Raw genomic sequence first — 26,226 nt, 5'->3', positions numbered from 1 at the left:
TATTGTTACTGAAGTTTGGCTTTAATCAGGCAGGAAATAGCTAGCCAGCCTCCCCGACAGGTTAATGCTCACAATGTCTGTGGGTGGCTTGAGCTCCATCTCTGATTTCTTCTAGCTCCTCTTGCTGGCAGAAGCTCTGAATATGGAGGCAACAGCATCCTCAGCCCCTCAGAGTGGAGAACACAAGAGTGACTTACGTTTCTAACTCCAACAGCTGTGCACTCTGAAGAGCAGTAGCAGGGAGATGTTGAGTGATTCTAGTAAGCAGCAAGAGCTGGGAGACGTTTTGTTAGAGTAAAACATAAAGCTGTTAAAATGGCTTGAAGATAGCAGAAACAAATAGGAGTGAGAAACGGTTCTGAGATTTCTTCACTCACTTTCCCCGTTCATACAGAGGTAACAAACCTTTTGCACCAATTTTAGCCACCTTCATTCTCATGCCATTGAAAGGATATTATCCTAGCTGAAATTCTAAATGTAATCACTTCTAGTCCAGGCCCCCAGAAATCAATAATTTCATTTCCAACCATTCCTCTCCAAGCTTATAGCCAAGGAAACTTTTCAGGGTTTGTGCTAAAAGAAAATCATGGCTATAGCCTAACTATCACATTCCCACCTCCCACTATTACAAAAGGCACATAGCTCGTCAGCTGAGGGTGTAATTGAAACAACAGTATGCCCAGACTAAAAGTACCCCAATACTGCACTCCCCCAGAGTGGATCATCTTGCAGCCTGTGTTTCAGGGAGACATCATCAAATCCTTCAGCACTTCTCTCCTTGGACTTGGGAGGGAATAATTATTTCGCCCTTGTTCATAACTAGATGTTCATAACAGATTAATGGAGTGTTTGCAAAGCAAGGAGCATCCCAAAGCTATGGACCTCCTCTGTCAAGGTTGGGCAATCCTCTTCAATCAAGAGGCACTGGTGCTTGGTTTTGGTTCAGCAGTGACTCAGGTGACCTGTCAACATCAGTTGTCAAGTACTGACACGGACAATCCCAGCTTAGCCTCTGGAAATCCAGCATGATAGCATTGGGCAGTGGCTTCACTATGACAGGGAAGAACTGTGACAGGAAAGAAAAACAGTCACGAAAAGTAAGAATCAGCAAAGAGATAAAGAGAAGAGGACAAGATGGGAAGAACAGGGGGACTAAGGTGCTCTGGTGGAAACAAGTGCAGAATTGAAAGGGAGCAGTGGCATGAGAAGCACTGGCACACACGAGATGCGAGTGGTTCTTCAGAAGCTCACCCATTTATACGGTGTCCACTTTTGGAAGAGCAAGGAGAAGAAAGCTCTTGTGCATTAAATGCTTCAGTACAGGCTGTTCCTGAGTGCCGACATGCTTTCTAATAAATGCCTTGTACCAAATTTATTCCCTACAACAGTTAGACCTGGAATCCCTCCCAGATGAAAGAACAAACAACTCCTGGTCTCTTTTTAATCTTAAAAAATCCCATTCCTTGAAAGCAAGTTCTTGTGACAAAACCAGTCAGAGTATGAGATTACTGGTGCAGATTTCTTGTGTTCTATGCTGCAGATGTGAAAGTCTGACAAGAAATTCTCGTGCTCCAAGAATGCAAACTATAAGTTACAAGGACACTTTGCAAATGTATATTTTGACCAAAAAGTTTTATTTTCAAAGACTGAATTAAAAGCATGTTTAGAAAAAAAGATATTTAAAAGGTTAACAGTTTAAAAGTGTTTAAGAGGTTAAAAGTGCCAAGAATTGAATGAATTCATAAACCCTGCTAAAGAAACTGGGGGCTTCAGAGACTTGAAAGAATCTTAAAAAGGCTAGAATTCTTGTTCTCATAGCCTAATTTTAATTTTAGTTTATAATTTTATTGATTTTGTCCCATATTTGTAGGGTAATGAAGGATTTCTGGTGAAATGTTTAATGTAAAATCACTCAGAGGCTATAATTTTAGAGTTTGGTTCAGAAAAAAAGTCTTTTCTAAAGGTATGTAATGTCTGAGTGATGGTTTTATCAGCAAAGACTGAGATGATAAACAAGCTGCTTCTTGAATGGAACTCTCTGTCCCCCTGGAAGGAGAGGCTGAAAGTGTGTCAACTCCATTAATCCTGTAACAGAAGTAACGTAAGAGTTTGCACAGCATAGACATGTCAGGGAATGTCTTCCAGGAAAGCTCTGTGGAAGCAGGAGCTCACGCACCCCAAGTACAATGCTGAGCACTGGGCAAACGATGAAACTGTGTGTCAAGACATTGGATAAGAAAGCTTAGAGTGAAGATAATGAGAACAGAATAAAGGCATAAGCTTGAAATAGCATTTTTTTTACTTCAGCAGGTGATCGGCTTCAATTTCCTTGTATAGACTACAAGGAGAAAATTTTGTAGATTGAAGTTCACGTTCCAGCTGCAGAAAAGAGCTAAATGAAAAATGAACAGAACACCACCGATCTCTACCAGTACAGAGATAGCACCAATTTGAGATGTTTCTTTAAAGTCCTAAGAGGTTATGAATCTGGAAGCATTCCAGACCTCACAAATTTAGAGAAATATAACTGACTTTTTTTAAAATGATAGCTAAAACATAGTTAAAATGCAGAAATAATAATTGAAAAGAAGAATATGACTGTATGTAGAATTATACCTAGATCTAGAACTGAGCTAAAGACAGATGACTTTCACATACTTGTTCAAATTCAGACATGGAATTCGATTCATCAAAACACTCCTGATTTCTAAACTTTTACTAATATAAATACCAAATTGTATTTAATTTTTCACCGAAGCAAGCTTTGCCTTACATAGTCTATTATAAAATGCTATAATGCATGTAGGTTTTGATAGAGAAGTCTTCAACCTGGAGACAGTAATAAAACAACATCATCTATATAAATAAATAGCATGAGTGAGTGAATTCTGAATACACACAAGCATTTGCCAGCAGTCTGTTCTCCGTGTAGAGGTACAAACATATTTACCATTTCTCTTTCACCAGAAGAGCCAATGTTGATAAGTAAGCTCTCAAAAGTGAAGTTTTTTTCTCTTTAGGAAAATACCTGTGAAGCACAGCAACTAAAGCAAGCTGCAAATAAATGATCCATAACCGACCACCTCCAAACTTCACAGTGCTTCGTTGAGGCACCTTTCCTTGGATTCTCCTTTGCTTTAAAAATACTACCGACAATTTCTAGTAAAATATTAGGAACTATTTACAAGTAGTTGTTTAATATGAAAGAGCAAATAGTGAAGATGATGAAGGCAGGGATAAGCCTCAGGTCTGCAAGTGCTGCACTCTGCATTTACAAGCTTTTGATCATGGAGGACACACCCTAAGGATCTGAGTTTGATGGTTTACAGAAAATTGAAAAAGCCACAGAATCCCCACCACTGTGGTTTTCTGAATTATCTCACAGGACATAATCTGTATTGGCTGCTTGATTTATTTTTATTTTTCCCACTGGTAAATATTCTACAGGAAAGAAACAGCTTTATAACTGCTACCTGGTTTTTATAAGTGTTCATCTGATAACAATCTAGAATAACGCACAGGGCACTTTAAAAAGCAGCAAAGTGTATTTCACCAGCAAGCTTCCAAAGAAGTTATAAAGACTGAGTGAAAGAAGACTGAATGAAAAATCCCCAAAGTTTCCTGTTAAAGTTTATGGTGTTTTCTAGAAGTGATTTTGTTAGATTTTTTTAAAATGGAATTTGATCTTGCTCATTGTGGGATCACCCAAGAGTTAAACAGACCCTAGCAGCCTGCACACCTCAGGATATTTACATTACAGGGGTCTTAAAGAAACTTTTTTATCTTTAGGAGAGTTTGTCTAAACTTGTTTCCTGAGATACTAACTCTTGGAGATATACAGATTTGGCAAGCTACGCAGAACCATTAATCTGCCCAACAGCAAAACTGAACTGCCGTGGCAAAGGTCCAGGTTCACTTTGAAACATGTTTCCACAACTGTGAAACACCCTGTCTTTTCTAATCAGCTGAAGACTAAGTGGACATTCTCAGAACCAGGCTGTTAAGCTGTGTATCACAGCTAGATTTTTGATGTTTCTTTCCTCCCAAGTACACATCTTCTCCTAGTAAAAAGGCTGCGCATTTCCCCTGAGGCTGCATTAAAGTCTCAGCTGTAAATTTCAGAAAACCCTCGGTTTATTCCAACAACTGGTATGAGCCTCAGTTTATCTGAAATCACCCATCCTGAATTCTAAGCTCATTTTCTGTTGATATGTACCATCAAAAACTGTACTAAAAACAACGCTCTCCTTATTATGTTGTTAGCAACCATATAATTTTTCTTCTTTATTTCAAAGTTTTATTTTAAAATAATTTTGGTAGTTCCGAACTACAGACCAGAGACAGTTCCTCCCATCTTCACTTCGTCCCTGCTTTTCTCCCTCCTCTCAACCCCCAGTTTCCTTAAACCATTATGTCCCTCAGTACCAATTTACTGTCTTACCATACCCCTACTTCTTCAACTGCGACTTGTGGCTTTCATCTGAAGAATGTCACCTTGTTGTGCAAAGAGAATGGGGCTCTTTCTTCAGACTCCACGCTAATCCCACGCTTTCCACACACACATTATCCCCAGCGACACACCCCAGCAGGGTAAACAAGCAGTCAATACTTCCTTAAAAATGTCCCAAATCTGTTTTTCCATAATTATGCAGTATTGAACAGAGCTGTATTATTAAATTACTGCCTTTTGAATTTCACTAGCAAATTATTAGATCTGAAATATACTGGTGTTTCAGACTCTCACTTTAAATGAAGGATTAAGATGACTCTTCTAAGTGCTTCTCAAATCTTATTTTCAAGAATTACTTCATTTCATAGTGCATATTGGCATTAAACACATTTATTGCTATCTGAACAGTTTCATCTTAAACCCAATTTGTTTACATTTTCCAAAAGTAACAGGAACTTAGTCCTCCCACATTTCTTCTGTTAACTGAATTATTTCAATCTTGTATTACCCTTCTTGACTATTTCACAAGCATTAGCAAATTAACTGTGCCCACTCTTCCTTGTACATTGACGGATGCTAATTGTTCCTCACACAATGCTATGATTATATGCTTTTTGTACTAAAAATTCAGACTCCAAAATCTAAATATTAGTTCCAACCAAAGAACAGGAATAAGAACATATCAAATTCAATTCCAAATTTTTAATGGGCAAAAATACGGATAGAAAAGAAGAAATAATGGGAAGATGAAATGATGATTGCACATTTTTCAACGAAAGGAGTTTTACTTAAACTTCATTTTTAGAAAAAGTTGATTTTCTTAAAATAGCCATGGTGATTGCTGTAAATGGTAAGTGGGTGTGGTTGAACTCACTTTGTTTTTCCATTCTCAAATGTCAGAGAAGTAAACTCCAAGTTTCAGAACTATAGCCTGAAGAAAAAACACTCATCTGAATCATCTCTTTTGTTTAATTAAAAAGAAAACCCAAGCCCTAGCCCCTGAGATGTACAGCCAGCTCTGTTTGTGAGGAATGTCATCATAATTGGCCTCACTTCTAGGGAGGAGAAATTTTGGAGGGAGGGCTGCAGGTTGGGTTTGCCTCCTAACACCCTATCTTGAGGATATAAAAGAAGCACCAGGGCAGTGAAGGCACATAATTTCCTCTTCTACACCAAGCTGAATAACTCACCTTAGCGGCTTCTTGTGCTGCAGCTATGGCTACTTCCTACATGCAGAGCTCTTATTCTACCTATGGTGGTGGCTTTGGGGGTGGTGGAAGCAGCAGCTCTCGCCTTTCCTCAGTCCGAACAGGAGGAACCTGCCGAGCTCCAAGCATACATGGAGGATCTGGTGGCAGGGGTGTCTCCATCTCGTCAGCTAGGTATGTCTCCTCTGTAGGAGGTGGATACGGTGGTGGCTTGTGTTCTGGTTTTGGTAGTGGTTACGGAGGAGGCTACAGTGGCTTTGGTGGTGGTGCAGCCTATGGCTTTGGTGGAGGGTCTGGCCTTGGTGGAGGGGCTGGCTTTGGTGCAGGTTTTGAATATGGTGGTGGCTTTGGTGGTGGTGATGGCCTTCTCCCTGGAAATGAAAAGATAACTATGCAAAATCTGAACGACCGTCTGGCTTCGTACCTGGACAAGGTACGAGCACTGGAAGAGGCAAATTCAGATTTAGAAGTTAAAATCCGAGACTGGTATCAGAAGCAGGCTCCCACCAGCCCAGCCCGGGACTACAGTAATTATTACAAGATAATTGAAGATCTCCGAGACAAGGTATGAGATTGATATGTAGATGAGTTATAAGAATGCATTAGAATTGTGGAACTGCATATTCCACTTCTTTAAAATAAGCTAAAATAATTACAAAATAAATATTGAATTCCCCAACCCCAAATATATTGTGGTTATGAGCATTCTAGCAGAAAAGAGTAGCTTTTTCTTAATTTAAAACCCAAATATGTTATCCTGAAAATGTGATGTTTGTTGAAATTAAAATGATTGCAGTAAAAGTTAGCAAAACATGGCAAAATGTGTTTAGAATTATCAATATATTTATTCAGTAATCAAATAGTAAAGAATGTGACAGGTAGGCCTCAAAGGCTGAAAAAATAATTCTCCTACCTACAGATAAGATCAGGTGTTGTACAAACGTGTTTTCTAATTATGCTTCTAATTTGTGTTACACAAAGGTATCTCAGCTCTCTGATTTGCATGTGGAATGTGGAAAAGAGCTTAGCATTTTTGGTTTTTCTCTATAAAAGCTGTAAGAATTACAGTGTGACCAAAGAGCAATATAATAAATTGAAATGGCTATTGCAATCCAAAAAGCATGTTTAACCAGTGACATCACAACAGAGGTCCATTTTTTCCTACCTTCTTTGATGGTTTACAGCCTCAACAACTACCTACTATGTACTCAGGACCGTGATACTTCACCATTATTCACAGGAACCTTTTTCTGTGTTTCTTAATTGCCAGATCCTTGCAGCTACTATTGACAATTCCAGAGTCATTCTGGAGATTGACAATGCCAGGCTGGCTGCAGATGACTTCAGACTGAAGTAAGTTTACCTGGACTACATTTGTCTCCTCTCTCCTTGTCTCTCTCTCTCAAAATAGTTTTCTGAAGTTTAGTATTACTTTTTATCTAGAAAATAAAGCTCTTCAGTCACTGAAGGACACATTTCAAAGTTATGGATAGGTATTTTTCCTTGATAACTGATGATGAAAAAAACCCTGGCAAACAGAATCAAGGTGATGAAGGATCAATTCGGAATATAAACCTGATGATAGAACACAGTATCCAGATCACTGAGCTGTTTGCAAAATAAATCATAGTTCATGTCTTAGTTTTTTAGTGATGCTCTTAACTATTTTTACTAGCCTAAATCACAGGGGAAAAGAAGACAGGAAAAGGTTGGGATTTTCACTTAAAAGGAACAGAGTGGCATGAAGAGATCGCTCTTCAGTTGCAGTAGTTCTCTCTCCAAGAGTCCGAAATTTAGAAAAGAAAGACAAAGAGGAATTTGGGGCTTATCCAGCTCGTGGACTCAACAGTACATCAGACACTGCTGAAAAGATGATAAAGATACTTGTGCAACTGATTTATCTTGCAGTGATGTACCTGCAGGTTTGTATTTTCTCCTCTAGTGTCCTACGCAGAACTGGGCAATCTGTGTTTTCCTTCACACCAAATTTGAGAGGACACTGCAAATGGACTGTCCTGTTTGACAACTTTTCTATTGATGCTGATAATCATTATTAGGTTCTGCAAAGTGAAACGTCATGTACTCCTCAAGAATAAAATCAGATGGCAATGCATGTATTTTCATGTGCCATAGTCGGATGTTGGAAAAAACTATCTTTACTCTCTTTACACTTCTTTTCAATATATATGTTTTCATTTATAGCCCATTGTTCCTCCTACATTCAGTATAAAATTTCATAGTTTTATACCTCTACTGAATACAAACTCGTACATATTCCAGTGCTTGTTTCTTTTTTAAACTGCAGATATGAGAATGAGTTGTTCCTGCGCCAGAGTGTAGAGTCTGACATCAACGGCCTGCGCAGAGTCCTGGATGAGCTGACCCTGTCCAGAGCTGACCTGGAGATGCAGATTGAAACACTGAAGGAGGAGCTTGCTTATCTAAAGAAGAACCATGAGGAGGTGAGAGTCCGTAACAGTGCAGAGAAGAAATTACTTTCCTTTGGAATTTATGCGGGGAGGGGGAAATCCAAACAAAAAAACCAGAATGACAACATTACACCTTAATAAGAAGAAAAGCATATTATTAAAAGAATCCAAAGTGTGTTTTGAGAAGCATTTCTCTGATTCCAAACTGTTCAGACCTATTAGTTTCAGTTTGACATTCATAAGCACATGACAGGTCACTGAGATAATTAAGCTGAGTAAAAGAAACATACATGTAAGTTACATGTAAATACGTGTGTGTTCTGTGTGAGTATACAAAGAGTAGAAAAGCATGTGCGATGAGAGATAAAATTTGACAAACGTTTTTATGTGTGTTCCACCTATGATACTTGATAACAAAAGTACTGCGTACCACTGCACGGATTGCTGATGGCAGAAAGTATATGAGAAGAGAGAGCCTAATCTTTTTGGCGTCCTCTGCCTTCTGCCCATGCAGGAAATGAAAGAGTATTCAAATCAGCTAAGTGGAACAGTCAACGTGGAAATGGATGCGGCTCCTGGCATCGACCTGACCAGAATTCTCTCTGAGATGAGGGAACAGTATGAAGCTCTGGCTGAGAAGAACCGTAAAGATGCTGAGGCCTGGTTCTTCACTCAGGTATAGTTATGCCAATAAACAGCAAACTGATGCATTGCGTCATTATTACTGCCCCAGCAGATGGGATGGGCCCTCCCTTTCTCAAAATAATTGAACGATTTTTAACACAATATGTATGTGATTTTACAGTTGTTTTTTTCTTTCAGACTGATGAGCTGAACCGTGAAGTAGCCACCCATACACAACAGATACAGACCAGCAAATCGGAGATCACAGAACTGAGACGCACAGTCCAGGGCCTGGAGATTGAGCTCCAGTCACAGCTCAGCATGGTATGGAGCTGTGCCAAGCACATCACAAGTCACTACTAGTACACTCTTGCCTTCCTCCCTCTCTATCTTGCCTCTCCTTAGACTCCCCCTCTGTGGGACAAATCTGCATGCTAACCTATTCTGATGTTATTCCGCTTCAGAAAGCTGGACTGGAAGCCAACTTGCGAGACACAGAAGGACGATACTGCGCACAGCTGGCACAGATTCAGGCCCTCATCACCAGCGTTGAGGAGCAACTGAGTGAACTTCGATGCGACATGGAGCGTCAGAACCAGGAGTACAGAATGCTCATGGACATCAAAAGTCGCCTGGAGCAGGAAATCGCCACGTACCGCCAGTTGCTGGAGGGCCAGGACTCACAGTACGTTACTATATACAAATCCTGTGATGATTAGATAAGGTTAATAACATGACACATTGTAAAGCAGTAATTTGTGGTTGCTAAGCTGACTGCAGATTACTACATTACATTCACTGCATACGCAGCCTTTTGAGTACTGGCAAAACAGATGCCCAGCAAAATCCCAGGCATTGCTGTAACTCAAGCTAAATCTCCAGATCAATTGTGCTGATGATTTGAAAATATAAATGCAACCATTTTGACTATGATGAATTACAGAAGGCACCAGGCACCATATGTATGTCTTACATAATCATCTTGTTGCACTGGAATAATAGCCTTCGGCCTGAAACAACCTATAAAAACCTGTTCTCAGTATTTCTTTAGCTCTTGGTTTTCTACACTTGTGCACAGACGTGAAAATATTCATCATCATACACCAGTACTCCCAACTAGAAAGGAACTTGGTACAGACCACAGCTTGCTTTAGTAAAATCTACATTTTAGTGCCCATTTCTTGTATCTGATCTACACATGGAATTACTTTTGATTTCTGAGGAGGAATCAGCTCCTTATATTGTTTCTAGATTATGACATTTTGAGAAGAGGAGAAGTATATAGAGACGTATCAGGACCAAGAACTGGTCTGACTGCTGTTCATATTTCCTATCACATACATAGGAGTGGCCTTCAAAGCAGAAAGCACCCTAACAGTAACAACACACCTGAGAAACAACCCATTGAAAGAAGCAGTGTGAATCATGGCTATTCACACGCAGTGGTTCCTAAACGGATCAATGGTTTCAGTGGACAGGGTCAGTGACGGTCATTAATCAAATATTTCTTCTTTTCTACAGGATGCCAGCAGTGAACCCTAAAGACGGTAAGAAAAATTTTGATTTAAAGAGGGGCTGAAATGAATTGACAAAATAGGATTAAATAAACCTATCTTTTTTGCTTAGAATTTCTTTCTACTAACACAGATTACATTCTCTCTGCAATGACCACATTCTTTATCATTTAGAGACAAAAATGTAATACTTTATCTTATTTTTTGTGCACTTTTGAAACCAGTAGCTTGCCAAAATGATAGCATGAACCTCTCATGGGATTCTAAAATACCAAAATCTCCCAAAGATTCCTAAGTTCCTCAGCTGATTCACACAACGTACAAGATACATCCAAATCCGACATGTGATGTGCACTCTTAAGATTTACTGGATGAGGACCAGTAGGGAGAGAAGATAAGATGTAAAGGCAGTTCCCCCTTTGATATATGAAAAAGATCTTGTGAGGAAACAAACAAAAAAAACCCCATTGCACAGCTCTTCAGTGTGTTAGCAATGCATTTTTTTTTCCTTAGTTGAATTTTTTTTTTTTCTCCGACAACAGCATCTCTGAGCAGTGGAAGAACTCGCATGGGCATGGAAGATGATGGAAAATTTGCTTCTACTCGTGAAAAGAGATTCCAATAAAGAAATACGGAATCCCCTCTTGCATATGACACCATATAAAACCAGTGCAGCCTACACATTGGCTAATGCTAAGAGAAATATCCTTTTACTTTCGCCAAATCACAAGAATGTAATCCAAGAATGTGCAACAGCTTGATGTCTTTCCTCAAATTTGCTCTCCCTTTTTACATCATCATTTGGCTCTACGGGTCAGAGATGACAAGCTTGTTCTCTGTCAATAGCTATATAGTTTCCTTACGAAAGAACCTACATAATAAAGTTTCTGTTCCGCTTGTGCAAATACATCCAGTCTAATGTTGTTTTTTTGAAGTCAGTATGGCATTGCCATACACGTGACCATACACCCTCCCTAACACAGTGCTTCCTGTAACCCAAAACAAGAGATGTTCAGTGGATAACAACAATAACAATAACTTCAATAATAATAATAAAGATGATGATGAACAGACAGATATAAAGTGCCATTAGATTCTCCCAGGAATCTGAAGCTAGTATCAGTAAAAAATTGACAAGATAATGCAAAAAATCCTTAAGCTCTTTGTTCTGAATCCAAAGCGCACAACATGACTACAATTCATGCATGAATAAAATGCACCTCTGAAAAAAATTAGTATTTTTCCATTTATATATTTCTGTTCCTGCACTTCCTTCAGCAAAAAGGCAAATTCCCTTAGCTCTTGAGGAAGCACTAGGCAAGGTCCAGGTGAAATGAACTGTTCAAGCAGAGTTTGCTGTGACTATTTTGGTTTTCATACGTAAGGAAGAAACTCACCAGCCTGTGTCATTCCTGTAGCTGTTGTGTTAGCAACACTGCCTTTCCTCAGCAGTAAGTTAGTCTGCAAATCTACACCAGTGTAATTGAAGAGAGATGCTTATAAAGATTTAAGAGGCTAGTAAATCCCAACTTCAGAAGTATATAAAACATTTACATAAATGCTGTATTTTGCTAACATAACCTGTTGGAAAATTTGTTGTTAGCCTCATCGCTGGGTATTTCAATCCACATAATAGCAGCTACAAAAATGGTATCATTTCTAGAATTATGTATTTTATTTTCCTTCCAGCCTCCTTAGAGCCACTATTTTTCTGTCTTCTATTTTCTGACATTTAAAAAAAAAAAATATCTACACTGCTCGCACCAGCCCCACAGTGTAGCCACGAACGAGGCTGCAGGATCATTGGTATACCACTGTTAAGAAACATACATACTGCTGGTATTCTCACTGGAAAGAACTGAGAAGAGGTTCTTGCAAACTTCAGCAAAGCAACATCACAATCTACCAGAAAAGAAAAACCGAACGGTACAAATGACATTTTTTGCTGATCCAGAAATCAAGTGACTATTATATGTATCGCTCAGATAGCAAGAGAGAGAAATTCTACAGCCAAAGGCAGCTATCCATTTGTATTTCAGATGCAGGAGTTGAATCAACAAGTGATGGTCGCAGGATATTTACCTGTACAATGTAGGTGTCAAAATATCCTGCCTATACTTAAACTGCAGCCTATAAATTCAGTTCAGTTTGCTTTTCATGTTCCAATTCAGTAAAACAAGTACGATTCCCAAATAAAGCAACTCGGAACTACGCATTCCTCAGTTCCTGCTAGCTTGGGCCTGCCTAGCAGCTCCCCAGCTTACGGAGAGCAGTTTGTATGAAACAAAGAGAAGCCACCATCTAATGGTGCCATCTGCTAACAATGTTTTATTTTCTTACTCCGATCATTGCTTTCATTCTGTACTCTGTGGATTAAATAGGTGACTAAAAACAAGTCCCATAGTGTCAGCCTGACAAAGGAGAGCCGTGTCTGGTTTTGAAGTAAGTTTTTTGGTCTTTTCCGTGGATCCTCAACATGTGTTGAGGAAAGCTGTGTGGCATCTTTTCCAGTTTGAAAAGGCTGAGCTTCAGAGGAAACATTTCCTATGTGCCAGATCACTTTTGTTTTGTATGACTTGCCAGAAAAAATACAATTCTGTTTTTCATGATGGCATGATATTCCATGAAACTATGAGGGAGTAAGACACAGGCTATTCTGTTTCACAAACTGTCAGCCTCACTGCCAGGCAAGTTGTGAATCTCACTGAGTAATTTTGCATGAAACAAAGGGTTCGTTTTATTTCACGTAATATTATGTACATATGTATGTATTTATATTTCAATGTAATATTTCATAGAACATTAGCTTGTTGAACTGCTGGGCTAGAAAAATCAGTCTGAAATTAATCTCTGGCGAGATGAACCGAACAGCACGATATCATTTGTTCTATTATAATTTGGGGTTTTTTTCAAGTTAGGCCTTCATTTTTTGTCTGGTGCTTCAAGCTCTTCTCACTCTCAAGCAGCAGGGCTGACACCGAACTGTAGCTATTAATAGTAGCTGTTACCAGAATATTTTGTGATAGCTATACCTTGTATTTACTGGAAAACCATATCTTCAATGATTAATTTCCCCAAACAATTAAAAATGTTAGCATTTCTAGACAACGACGTGCATGAGGAATAAGAAGGAATATGTGCTCAATGCAAACGTAGCTGGTAAAAAGAAAATCAACAGGTGCTGAGCAGAGCTGAGACAGAGCCACAAGGAGGAGCTCAGAACCTGCCCTATTCAGAAAAGGAGGCCTAGGAGGCACCCAGGAAAGGATGAAGTGCAGCAATTCTTTATTACTGAAAATTTTCAAATGAAACAAATAGAGAAAAAAAGATTCCTTCAGGTTTCTTCCAGGATAATGTAATTCTGGTTTGTACAGTCTCTCCGACCCCACCATTCCGAATGAGTAACAGTGCTAAGTAAGACCTTGTTAAAGAGCTGAGCCTTCAACTGCTGTAAGGAAAAGTAGCTGCACCATTTCTGAGAAGCCCATGCCCACTCAGCTTTCCACTTCTTCCCAAATCTTCTTCCTCTATCCTATCCCTCAGTCGCGCTCTAGAGCTACTCTGAAAGACAAGGTAATCCCAATAACCCTAGCTGTGGCCGTGGGGACGCTTCACAATTTACCACCTACTTATCAGCATGAGGAATAAGAAAATCTTTGCAGAAGCCAGACTTTCCCGTTCTATATTTGACGGGAGAAGTTCGACAGAAGGTTACTGAAACTTTCGAGAAAGACTATTTTTGCATGATTGCCAGGTCCATTTTTAGGGCTGGTAGCTTTAAATCATCACTTGAGTTTTTCGAGTGTTGTTACAAACTCACATTCTAAATATTTTCTATAGCTAAACGTATAACTATCTTAATAGTATTAATACTAGTAACAGCAAGAAGTTCCTGCATTACTATCTATTTCAACAAGACTACTGAAATACGACTGCACCTCAAATCATGAAAAAATCAGTAGAAAAGATTGTTAAGTACCTAATTCTCATGTATTTCACCTGGAAATGGGCAGCTGAAGGGAATAGCTGGCCCTTACTCACTTCGGACTGGAGTTTTAGTCAAACGACAGAGGTTGGATAACTTCATTAAAGCCTCATGTCTCATACAGGCTGAAGCTGTTTGGTACGTTAATGACAGCTTGATAGGACATGCTGCGTTTCAGGATTCACAGACTGCTGTAATTCTGAAGCCTGAGAATTACAACAGAAAGAAAGAATCTTGAGAGACCATCCCTGCCTCAGCTCTCCATTTATGCTGTAATGGACGATACTCTTCCCCTCGTATGTTTTACAAGCAGGAAAACATATTAACTACAGGGTTAGAAAAAAGTCTGAGGCAGAGCTGATCCTGTTCCACACCTACTGATTTTAGCCACACCTCACTATTATAATATGAAAAGAAAAAGAGAAAAAAACCCCGAAACAACCAAAAGGAAAGCAATCTGGTATGTGGCTGTGATTCCAAATAACAACAACAGTGTGTGCAGGCTCATAAATGCTTCAGAATTGACCAAGAGGAAGCACGTTTCATGATGACACAATCTTGTTGCTGTAGTCATTCATCGAAGGGAAACTCCCACAGCAAAAGGCATAAAGCTGCTTAGGGAAGGCTAAGAAGCTGCTCAGTGCTAGTCAGTCAAACATTGGGTTAGACTCACAACAGAGCTAAACATGAGTACCAGCCAAGGCCCTTTCCAGTTTTTTTCTGGGTCCCTCAGGGGTAGTTCAGGGTGTGGTTTGGCCCAGCAAGGAACTTCTTACAGACCTTCAAGTGCAGATGGTGGTGCCAGCAGCACACATACCTCTTTCTCCTCTGCCAGACCCCTCTGGCTGGCTACTGGAGGAGGGGCACCTTGGGGAGGCTTCGGCGAGCACCATGGGGAAAGCATCTTCCTGGGTGGGAATGAGAAACAGACTATGCAAAACCTGAATGACCGTTTGGCTGCCTATCTGGACAAGGTCCGTTCCTTAGAAGCAGCTAACGCTCAGCTGGAAAGCTGCATCCTAGAGTGGCACAAGACAAAGTCTCACGGAAAGAGGCATGACTTCAACCAATACGAGCAAAACGTCACTGACATGCAAAGACAGGTAAGTCAGAGCTATAAGTGACTATGTCATTCTACGCTCTTTTAAGGAATCTGGGTACTCATTTATGCTGATGGCTTTCCTTTAAAGAAAAGTTAAATAAAACCTTTTAAATGTTAGAAATACTAATGAAAGTGGTTACAGGACCTGGCATAAACATTCTTTGCACTCACAAGGAGGAGAATGGGGTACAAGAAAGGAAGGCTGGAAGGAGACAAGGGGGATTCTGCAAAGACTGGTAGTATAAAGAGATTTGTGTGCTGCCAAGTGTTCGTTTCTGTACATGAAACTGTGGTTTGAGTAACTATGTCTGGCAGAATTTGGTCTTTTTGACTGCACATGTATTCAAGCAAATTACAAAGCAGGCAAACTGAAGAGACTGCCTTCTTTGATGCATGCTGTCTTTAGACATACTGTTGCATTTCATTTCTTTGATTCCTGTGGTAGCAGTCAATGAAACTACAGTAGTTTAGTTTTGGGTCCAATGAGCTTATGTAATCAGACGGAAAAATACTTCATTGTAATTAAGCAAATAGCAGTGACAAATTCCTTGTGGATGTTTTCACTATAATTAAAAGGAGAATTTCTGGTTCCTGCCAGTAGTTAATATTAACGTTCAACAGTAACTCTTTCAATCTCCCAAACTCACGTGTCTTCAAATTTAAGCATAATATTAATCTGTATTCATAATGAACATACTTAGCACTGTAACCATCTGTGTGACTAATCAGTGTAATTAACTTTACATAGCCATATGGGGCAAAACCCAAAGCTATTCCAAATGCAATGTTCTAGTTTTCCCTCCACTTTTTATAGTATGGTTACTTGGCATTCTCAAGACCCTCAGAAATTTTTTTCAAAAGGGCTTGGAAATGGTATTATCCCGCTTCTTTGCTGATTGAGGCCAGGGACTTAATCAAACTCCCTGCTCACTGTTAAATGTGTTGCCTCCAGGCAGAAGATGAGGCACTCTGACCACAGACAATGTGTAAGGAGAGCCAGAATTGTCATCACCTATTTCTGTTTTAAGGATAAAGAAAGGTCATCCGTCTCCAGACCTATCACTTGAGCACTTTTTTTTTTAACTGATCCAGAGATAAAAACTTGTTCATCAAGAATATAAATGTGTTCACATTGATATGGAATTAATAAATCAGAAAGATTTAGGAAGACAATAAGACTAAAAACGTAATGCTGATTGGGGTAAAGCCCTCACTTTTGAATAGGTTGTACCCAAAACACTTATTTTTAACACTCACCACTTAAATAGCTGTCACTGGCTACAGGCACCTGTTAGACCAATGGCTGTCTCAGCCAGTATGTCCTGAATGTGGTGCTCATACTGGGGAGGAAGGGCTATTAAAGGATTATTTACAGGCGACAATTCAGTGATTTAACCCAGAATTTTTACTTTCTCTATAAATTATTGCAATTAGCACCATGACTGCCACTAAAATGAGTGAAAATACAGCATCTAATTATTAACCATAATTAAATTAATTAACCAAGAATTAAAAAGGTGAAACTAATTTAGCACCTAAAATGAAATTTAGACAAAATTTAGGATCCTATATCCACTAACCCAGAAAGTCTATGATATACTGGCTGTCTAAACTTGGAGGCATATAATCACTTGGACCACACTCTTCCCTGGATACCTGAATTCTGTATGAACAGGCTAGATGGAGCAACAACTTGCCTTGCTCCAACCTGACTCCATTTTAACCCAGACACAAAGTAAAATAGCACCACTTCTTCAGGTAAGTGTCTCATTCAAACATCTTGTACCACTAAATAAGCAAAGTGATTTACAGAGCATTCAAGGAGACAGGATCAATGCTGTTGGACAAAGGACACAAGACATGCTGAGGAGGAAGTCAGTGCAGGAAGCCTTCTTGAAAAAAATCTGTTTTGAGAAGGAATTTGATTGTATTTCATATATAGTAATGTGTGAGTTCTTAATTATCTGTAAGTTTGCGGATTGATATTAGTGATGCACCCATATTCATGATGGATGTCGTGAAGAATTCTGTAAAATTATAAACAGATAAATGTCCACATTTGAAATGCACTGCTAACTGGCATAGCAATCAATATTGTACGGCAGTTGGCAAAACACTGACAATTGTTCAGATTGCACAGAAAGAGTCATAAAGCATTTATATAAATGTGTTGCTGTGTTGCATGATTATGAAACGGCATAAAGTTGAAGAACTCATATGTTGCTTTCTCATTGCCTTATTACCTTCCATAGTAAAATTTACCATTCTCTAAGGATGGATTCAAGAATTGCTTCTTCTCTGACAACAAATTCCAGGCAGCGACACATTTAGGGTATTGTTATACTTCTTCAGCTGGCCTTGATCATGTCCCAGGGCAGTGTCCCCGGTGTGCTGCTAACTGCTCAAGAATGCGCAGTCTGTTAACAGATTAGTTAAAACATTCCACAACCATCTTCCTTTTTACTATGAGAGGTGAACTTTTGACACTTCAGGACAATTTTGTCATTTCCTTGTTTCTTTGTGATTCATTTAGGTGTGGGAAGTTTTACTTCAAGGTGCTGAGAGCTCTGTAAATGGCTAATGATTTCTGTACAGCCATAATGCACCTTGTTCTGCTATGTAAGTGAAGGCAGCTGTTGGAACGGCAACCATGCTTCTCTTTCCTCTTTGTTAGAAAAGGACATGACGTCCCACAATGATTAGCTCCTGCTAATTATGTATGAGTTCCTGCTAGAATTCTTTCAAAGATTTTGAATGGAATACTGAGCGTTTCATATTCAGATCTATAGTTCAAAGCTATTTCATGTTAACAGGGACTTACACGTCTTTTCAGTGCATGCTGAGTACACTAAATGAATGATGTGGTGCACTTTCTCCTGCACCTTTTAGGGCAATTGTCAACATCCCAAAGCAAAATCAGAAACATTAATTAATCACTCCATGCTGCTGGACGATTCAGTACAGTTACAGGTGAATAACTGAATGGACCATGACAACTAGATGACAGTATTATTCTCAAAACGACAATCCATGCGACTCCAGACTGAAGCACATGGTGGTCTTGAGGGGTCCTGCTCATGAGTTGCTGCTACCATCAGTGTTATGCCTCTGCATCACAACACTGATTCAGCAAGGTGTTTATGCACATGCTTACTTTTTAGCATATGATTAATTGCTGCATTTTGATTGTACTCAGACACAGGTTAATGGTTCTTACTGAAATTTGCCCTAAAGATGACCAAGGCTGCTTTTCCAGCAATGCTTAACAGAATCAAAATCAGTTCACAAAAAAAGAGGAAGACAGTGATTGTTATTCTGTAATATACCATGAAGTTTGTGTAATATTATTCATATTCTCTACCTCGCCAGGAATAAGATGACTCCTCCTGCTTCATATCCAGAAAAGTAAGACAGAGAAAAGTAAGATTATGGACAAAAATTGCAGAAACATCTAAGTGAATCAGGAAGCTAAGCTTCTTTTACTCATGTACTCTCCTTAACATGGGAATTCTACTATTTCGATGCTTCCTACAAGCAGCAGGGAGTCTAAAACAGCACAGGTTATTCACCATTACCATATGGCAACACTGAGTCTCCTGTTGGATTCTCTGTTTTCCAGATTGAGGATGGCAAGATCACCAATGCCAGTATCCTTTTACAAATTGATAACGCTAACATGGCATCTGAAGACTTCAGGCTCAAGTAAGCTCTTCTTTGGTTTCCTGATTAAGTCTGAAAGAGGATTAAGCAAAATACTGCTTTTTCTTGATAATCCAATATGAAACTGATTTTACTGAGGTTTTCTGGTGATACTGGATAAATAAAACCAATGTAGAACAGAAAAAAAACCCAGAAAGGATAAAAAGGATGTAAAAACCACAAATGATTGCTGAACGATCTTGAGTCACCCTGTTTATGATACTTAGTTCAGGTCCTGAAGAGCAGGTTTTACAGCAGACACTTGATACTTGTGACAAAAGGCATTTAAAACTGTCATCTGGGAACACAAATTAACCCTTCTCTGCACTATGCTTCCCCAGTCCAGCCCAAATCTATTTCCTGTACTTATCACCTCTTCTGTCCAGCTCCCCAGGAAATACCTGTCCTTCAGTATCTTTTGCTTTGGAGTCTCGTAAGTTTTGCCACAGTAAATGGGCCAGTGCTTCCTTGGCTACCAGTACACAGTTTGGTTTTTCAGTACATTGTTGAAAGATAGTTCTCAGACCAACTAAAAAGCCAAAAAGTTTGGACAGAAAACTTCCAGGCAGATCTTTGCAAAGGAAAGGAATTTACATTTCTGTAAGTTAGACTTCTTAGGAATCATGAAGATTTGTCTTATTTTCAACAGATGATGATCAGCTATTAAAAAAATCTCTCAGCTTTTGGTAATATTGTAACAAACTTAAAAGACTCTGAACGCTGTAGGCCTTATCTAGCCTTGCCTTCCTTTCTTTACCATTCCATAGTGTCATAAAAAGGAAACAGTGGAACTACTTTGAGAGACTGGAATCATAGAATGAGTCTGATGGATTGAATGTAGAAACATCAATAGAGCCCACAAAAAATGAAGTAAAGGGAGAGATTCTGAGGAGCAAAAGTGCTTCATATGCTCAAGGGAAGATACGGCAGTGTCTTTCTGACTTTGGCCCACTACAGATGGCAAACTGCAAGAGGTTAGAGAGGAACGTTAGTAACTGGCTTCCATGACATTTTTCCTGTTTTCTGAAGGACTGAAAAGTTATCATTTTGGAAAAACTACAGAAAGCATTGATTGTTGATACTGTTTTCACATCTTTATTGGCAAATTTTTGAGAATCATGTTCTCAAAGCTTTCACAACCTGGTGAATCTTAAATCTGTCTGTTCTCAACAAGCATGCTTTATCTTCTTTTTCCTCATAAAGGTATGAAGCGGAGAAGTCGCGCAGGCAGGGAGTGCAGCTTGATGTTGAGAACCTGCGTAAGGAGCTCGACGGCCTGACCATTGTTACAACAGATCTGGAAATGGAAATTGAAGGCTTGAGAGAAGAGCACATCCTCAGGAGGAAAGACCATGAGGAGGTAGAAAAAGTTCCACTTGCTAAAATCCTATCACATAAATCTTCGCTACCATGTAATTAACTTTGAGTAAGATCCACAATCTATAAATGGGATTGATGATTCAGAACCTAATCATGTTTCTAAAGAAGCCAATGAGAGTCAGATGAGGCACAAAGTTTGTGTACTACTTTACCAATTAAATTGCGATTTCAGAAAGGATAACAAATTGCTGTATTTTCTCCCACTCTTTTCTAGTCACCTACCCATCTGTCATACATAGCTAATAATAACTTACATATTCGACAGAAATGTTCACAGAAATACTTAGATATAAATACATAGAGATTTCAAGTAAATAGGAAACCTTACTGGTTGCTGTTGAGTTTTACTCATCACAGACTTTTCCCTCAACTGTGGACATATAATTTCACAGAATCACAGAAGCACAGAGTGGTTGAGGTTGGAAGGGACCTCTCGAGGTCACCTTGTCCACCCCCTCAGCTCAAGCAGGGTCACCTAGAGCAGGCTGACCTGAACTAAACAGACCTTGAATTCTTGAAGGATCAAAATTAAAAAGAAGGGTTGGTGAAGTCAAGTAAAATTACTTATTCTTGCAAAATCCTAAGCACAATAATTAGATAATACTTAATAATTGTCAAAAAACATGCTGCTCTGAATTCTTCCAGAGCCATACCACAGTGGTCTCTGTTAGTCCCACACATATAATACCACTGCTTGACGACATGCTGTTTTCATTTTGCTTGATCTGATGTTGTTTTCAGTTATTACCTAATGCAGAACCAAACATCCTACTCAGTATCTGTGGATTATTAAAATGGAGAGTAGAAACAGAAGGGTTACACAGCAGTAGGTGAAGCTGTCTTGGGCTGATCCCCTTATAGCCAAGGATACTACTGAACAGCTATAATAAAACAGTTCTTGGAAGCAGGGCAACCAACAGAGCCATCAGTGTGTCCAGTTGATCTGCATTTTGGAGGCTGTGATGTCATACCCTGAAATGCTACTTTGCCTGGGCGCTTTTGAAAATGGTACCTAGCACATAAGATTGTGCTACACCAAAAGGAATGTTACCATACCTGCTTGACTTGTCCTGTAATTATGTTGTTTACACAGTAATTATATGCTTTAATCCAATTATTCCTTTAACAATTACATAGAACTTTTACATTACTCTCCTGTAAACTTATAGTTCCATAAATATTAACATACAGGGTAAGAAAGATGAAATTACTGTTAGATTTTCATCAAAGGTTTTGGGTTCCTAGTAGATAAATAAATAAAAACTGTCAGTGCTTCTTCATTAAGTATATATGTTCCAGAAACATTATATGAAAAGATCTTCTCACATGTTTTTTACTGAGTTCTCTAGCACAGTTCTGCCACAGAAGCAGATGTGTCACTGGTTTAAGTCACATCATAGTATTATCCATACATAAATTTTCCAAATAGTGTTAACTGAATATATATAAGAATTAATCTACCATAATGAAAAAAATATTTTGGGTATTGTGAGAGGATGGAACTGAAGAAGACAGGAATGAAAACTTTCCACTTTCATAAACAAGTTTGCTTATTTCCTCTGCTAATATATGAATAGGATATGGAAGCAAATCGCTCATCACAAGACTTCAAAGTCAATGTAAAAGTAAATGCAGCACCTCCTGAAGACTTAGCCAAGATTCTAGCAGAAATAAGAGAAGATTATGAAGCCATAATTGAAAAGAATCGTCAAAGCCTGGACAGTTGGTACAAAGAACAGGTAACAGCTATTTTCTGCTCATTTCAAAGATCCCTGTTGCTGTACATGACTGACCAGAATCAGCAAGCTTTTCTCTTGCTTTTGCTCCACAGAGCGCAGCTATGTCTCTGGCAGCAGCCCCTAATCCAGAACAGATACAGCGCAATGAGAACGAGATCAAGGATCTAACACGTACTTTACAATCCCTGGACATCGAGCTGCAGGCACAGATGAGTAAGGTATCTATGGTAGCCATCTCTGGCTGGTCACTGTTACTTCATATATTCTCAGAAATTGTCGTGGACCAATTCTTCATTTAAATCCATAGCCTAGCATAACTTCATTGTAATTATTAAAGTATCAGTGAAATTGGAATTTGGACCATGCTTGACTTTGCTAGAATATGCAAAATAGATTCAGCAACCATCACCGAGAAGTAAAAAATTTATGGCTCTCCTTAGAACAGAATATGGGGAGAAGAAAAAGAAGAGATGGGATAGCTGACTCCATGATTGAGAAAGAAAAAATGTCCAAGAAGACAGATAGTAATACAAATTTCATATTTACAACCCCTATTATAATGCACGAAATATACGAACTGTGAAAAATGTTGGTGGGGAATCTTCAAAAATATTACTCAGCTTTTGTACAGGTTAAAGCTCACATACCCATGACTTGGAGACTTTGGACCAATTCTGGACAGTAAACGCAGAACTGACAAAAGAGTCAACAGTTACAGGAGCACAGCTTTTGAGCAGAAAGAATATGGCAGGGTTAAATTACTCAGTTTTTGCCTCTCATTATGCACACACGACACAGCTCCATGATTCTGTTGTCTTCACATGAATAGTCATGCAAATGCATAAGTGTTTAAATTACTACAGTCTTAAATTTCGCAATCTTCTAGCTAGAGACCAGATTTGCTGGCATTTCTGCATTATATCTACCACATAAATAATAATCATAGTATTGGTATTATCTACTTTGTCAGAAACACATGCTGGAAGACACCTTGGCTGACACTCGGAATTACTATGCTGTTGCACTTCAAAACATGCAGCAGATCATCTCCAAATGTGAGGAAGAGCTAAGCCAGGTTCGTCATGACATTAAGCAGCAAAATAACCAATACAAGGTTCTTCTTGGGATCAAAACCCGCCTGGAGAAGGAAATTTCCACTTACCGCCTGCTGCTGGAAGGGAATGTTGACGGGTAAGGCAAAGCCACCCTGACGGGAATAGATGAGAAGAGAGTTCTCATATTTGGGTTATTTATTTGTTTGTTTGTTTATGCTTAATCAAAGCTTGTGAGTCCCATACTACATCAAGGGTTGGTATTTTAATGTGATGGATCATAATAAAAAGCTTGAGCCACTTAGTATACAGAGAAACTTGTATCTATGTAATTTGGATTACCTAAATTAATATAACTTTTTATTAAAAAAAAAAAAATCTACATTCCCACAGCATACCTATCTCAGCATAGGAAAAAATGCCAATTTCAGTAAAATTCATAGTCATTTCCTATCTTCAAAACAAGTTCTAGATCAAAAGGAAGCCTGGAGACAAGTTTAGATCTTTTTTGGTCAGCCATGTGCAGTTACAAATACCAGCACACAAAATCTGTACAGTATGCCCCTCTGCTGATGGGTTGTTTGGTTTCCCCATCTCTGCCTTGTCTGAAATCTCTGCATTCAGAAATCTTTGGGCCTCTATTCTTTATTCTCTCATCTTATATACAGAGTATGTCTTATTTATACAAAATCAGAAAAAGGAAGATTAGCAGCCTTTATAACTGAAAATCTCAGGGAGGCAGGACAGTATGGCACCAAGTACAGGGTATTTTCTCAGAAGCCAAAATGGGATCAACTTGAGTAACGCAGAACATATGAGAAACAACGCAACTGTCCACAGTAGAAGTGATAATGAATGTACACAGGAACAGTTTCAGGTGAGAGTATCTGCACCTAAGACTACCAAAGAGGAAAAGTTCTCGTGGTGTAAAAGCATAATTTTTTTTTTTTTTTTAAATTTTATCTCTTTTCATAGTGGTTTGAGGTCTCCTTAGAATCAGTGAGAAGAAGGGGATGAATAACTTCTTGAAATTAGTATAATTATTATTTTTTCTCTATTTTATTATCTTTACAGGATAGCAAGAAAATCTGAATCAAAAGCTAAAGGTAAAAGTCCCTTATTTTGTTCTCTGTAGTGACTCAATTATTGTCACTTCCAATCAAATTTTACGCAGAATAATTTTAACCTTACATGAATGAACTAGGAAAGGTTTGCATGGCAGTTAATTCTCGTGTAGGCCATACTTGAGAATAATTTCAGTGACGCATCGGTCTTGTGAAGGGCTGCGCTTCAGAGCACATTCTGCTGCGTCTGCCCACTCGTGGACTATCTTCAGACTGACCTCTGTTAGTCAAACACGTTGTCTAAAGCTCAGACTCAAGACTAAAGCTTTCGTGGTATATGAGGAGGCATAGAGACTCCATTTGGTGACTAAAACAGTGTTAGGGCTTGAGAGCAAACAGAAAATCTGCATGTCTGGAAACTCATATTCTGGCACGAGCGTGACCTACAAACATTTAGGATAATCTGCTCTGAAGTTAGATTTGCATTGGCTGGGATGTAGCTGTATTATTCGTTTGCCCTGACCTGGACAAGACTCAGGGTGACTTTCTGGCAGCACATTTCACGAAGAGCAATAATAGGTATTGACTTAAAGGAAAACATGTAAAGATAAATCAGTTGAGGAGGTAGCTGGTAAATTACTGTAAATGAAGCTTTCCCTGCATCATCTTGTCTCAGCATTGCTTCTTGTCTAATTAACCTTTGTTTTTCTTTCAGAACATGCTGGGCTGACCAATCGAAAGATCAAAGCAATTGTCCATGACAGTGTGGATGGGCAGGTGGTATCCTCCACCATCAATGAGATCCACCAGCACGCATGAAGTAAAAAGTTCTGCTAACTACTGGCTTTCCTAGCAGGCTAAGCTCTGACAACCCTCCTGTGCAACTAAGTGCTGTATGTTGGTCTCCCTGTGCATAAAATAGGGATACTATAGTGAACTCTCTCCTAAAATGATTTGCAGCCTAATAATGAAAAGTGCCATACAGAGCTAGGTGTAGCTGATATTGTTAGTTTAAAGAGCTTTTAGTCTTCAAAATGCCGAAGAAAAGCTATTCAATGAAAATGACTGGCTGAGCTGGTAATACATGAATTATGCACATCTCACTGGGGCATGAATCTCCATCTGTGATTCATTTATTGCTCTGCAAATTAACTATAATTTAAAGTGAATAATCTCTCAACTTTTCTCCTGGTCTTATGTCTCTCATCATATACCTCACTGCAGCCAATAAATTCTTTTCCATTACTTGTTCTGGTTGTTGGAATTTCCGATTTTGCTTTTTCTTACATAGGCACCAGCCCAAAGTGGCAGTGTTACTGACATAGGTCAAGACTGCAAAAGCCTCATTGTTTCAGGAGGTATAAAACTGGAAGGACACAAAAAAGAAGAAAAGAGGTGACACAAGTTACAGGTGACATTTACAGAAGCAAAACTATTAGACTTCCCTATATACAACTTTTCAATGTCACCGTTTAAAACAGCATTATTAGTAGGATTGTTGTAAATTACACTTTACTAAAATAGTCACCCTAGAAACATTTCTTTATTCTTCAGCTTTAGAGAAATTTTCTTTAACTGCCTTTACACACTTTCTTTCAAAGATTATAAGTGCATTTCCAGATACTCTCATTCTTTCTTGGTGACCCATTTAATTTAAAAAAACATTTCAGTTATTTGCTTTCATATTAATGCTCATTGTTTTTGTTGATGGGTTCTGTAGTCAGGATAGACTGGTATATGCAATGCATACTAACGTAAGGGGAGAGGCTCAAGTTCTTAGCCAAATCCAAGCTTCTTCCCCTTTCTCGCATCAGCCCAAACACTGACTCAGCAGGAGACCCTAACAGCAATAGGAAAATTTCCAGTGATATGCAAAGCTAAAAACTGAGCAAGAGAAAGAGAAATATTATTAGGACTGTTTAGACGAGGAAGACTGTAAAGCAGAACGAAGAGAGACAAAATGGAGCATAATGAGTGTCT

The 26,226-nt window shown here is 38.9% G+C and overlaps 1 protein-coding gene across 3 annotated transcripts; it reads left to right on the top strand.

The window, feature by feature from the left end:
* Positions 1-5,665: 5,665 nt before the first annotated feature.
* On the top strand, positions 5,666-25,257 carry LOC127026597 (keratin, type I cytoskeletal 15-like). Of its 3 annotated transcripts, none has more exons than XM_050911927.1 (8): positions 5,666-6,223; positions 6,929-7,011; positions 7,964-8,120; positions 8,602-8,763; positions 8,910-9,035; positions 9,176-9,396; positions 10,233-10,258; positions 10,768-10,850. In XM_050911927.1, exons 1-8 carry the CDS (start codon positions 5,666-5,668, stop codon positions 10,848-10,850), a joined length of 1,416 nt encoding a protein of 471 aa, XP_050767884.1. The 3 variants fall into 3 exon arrangements, with proteins under 3 accessions (XP_050767884.1, XP_050767886.1, XP_050767885.1); XM_050911929.1 differs by lacking the exons at positions 10,233-10,258; positions 10,768-10,850 and adding exons at positions 14,521-14,554; positions 24,962-25,257 and having other exon boundaries at positions 6,035-6,223; positions 9,176-9,400; XM_050911928.1 differs by lacking the exons at positions 5,666-6,223; positions 6,929-7,011; positions 7,964-8,120; ... (3 more) ...; positions 10,233-10,258; positions 10,768-10,850 and adding exons at positions 14,882-15,313; positions 18,932-19,014; positions 20,215-20,371; ... (3 more) ...; positions 24,257-24,288; positions 24,962-25,257.
* Positions 25,258-26,226: the final 969 nt, after the last annotated feature.

Source organism: Gymnogyps californianus, chromosome 28, assembly GCF_018139145.2.
Source record: "Gymnogyps californianus isolate 813 chromosome 28, ASM1813914v2, whole genome shotgun sequence".
Taxonomy (NCBI): domain Eukaryota; kingdom Metazoa; phylum Chordata; class Aves; order Accipitriformes; family Cathartidae; genus Gymnogyps; species Gymnogyps californianus.
Note: the sequence above shows the minus strand (reverse complement) of the source record. Positions and strands in the feature narration are given on the sequence as shown.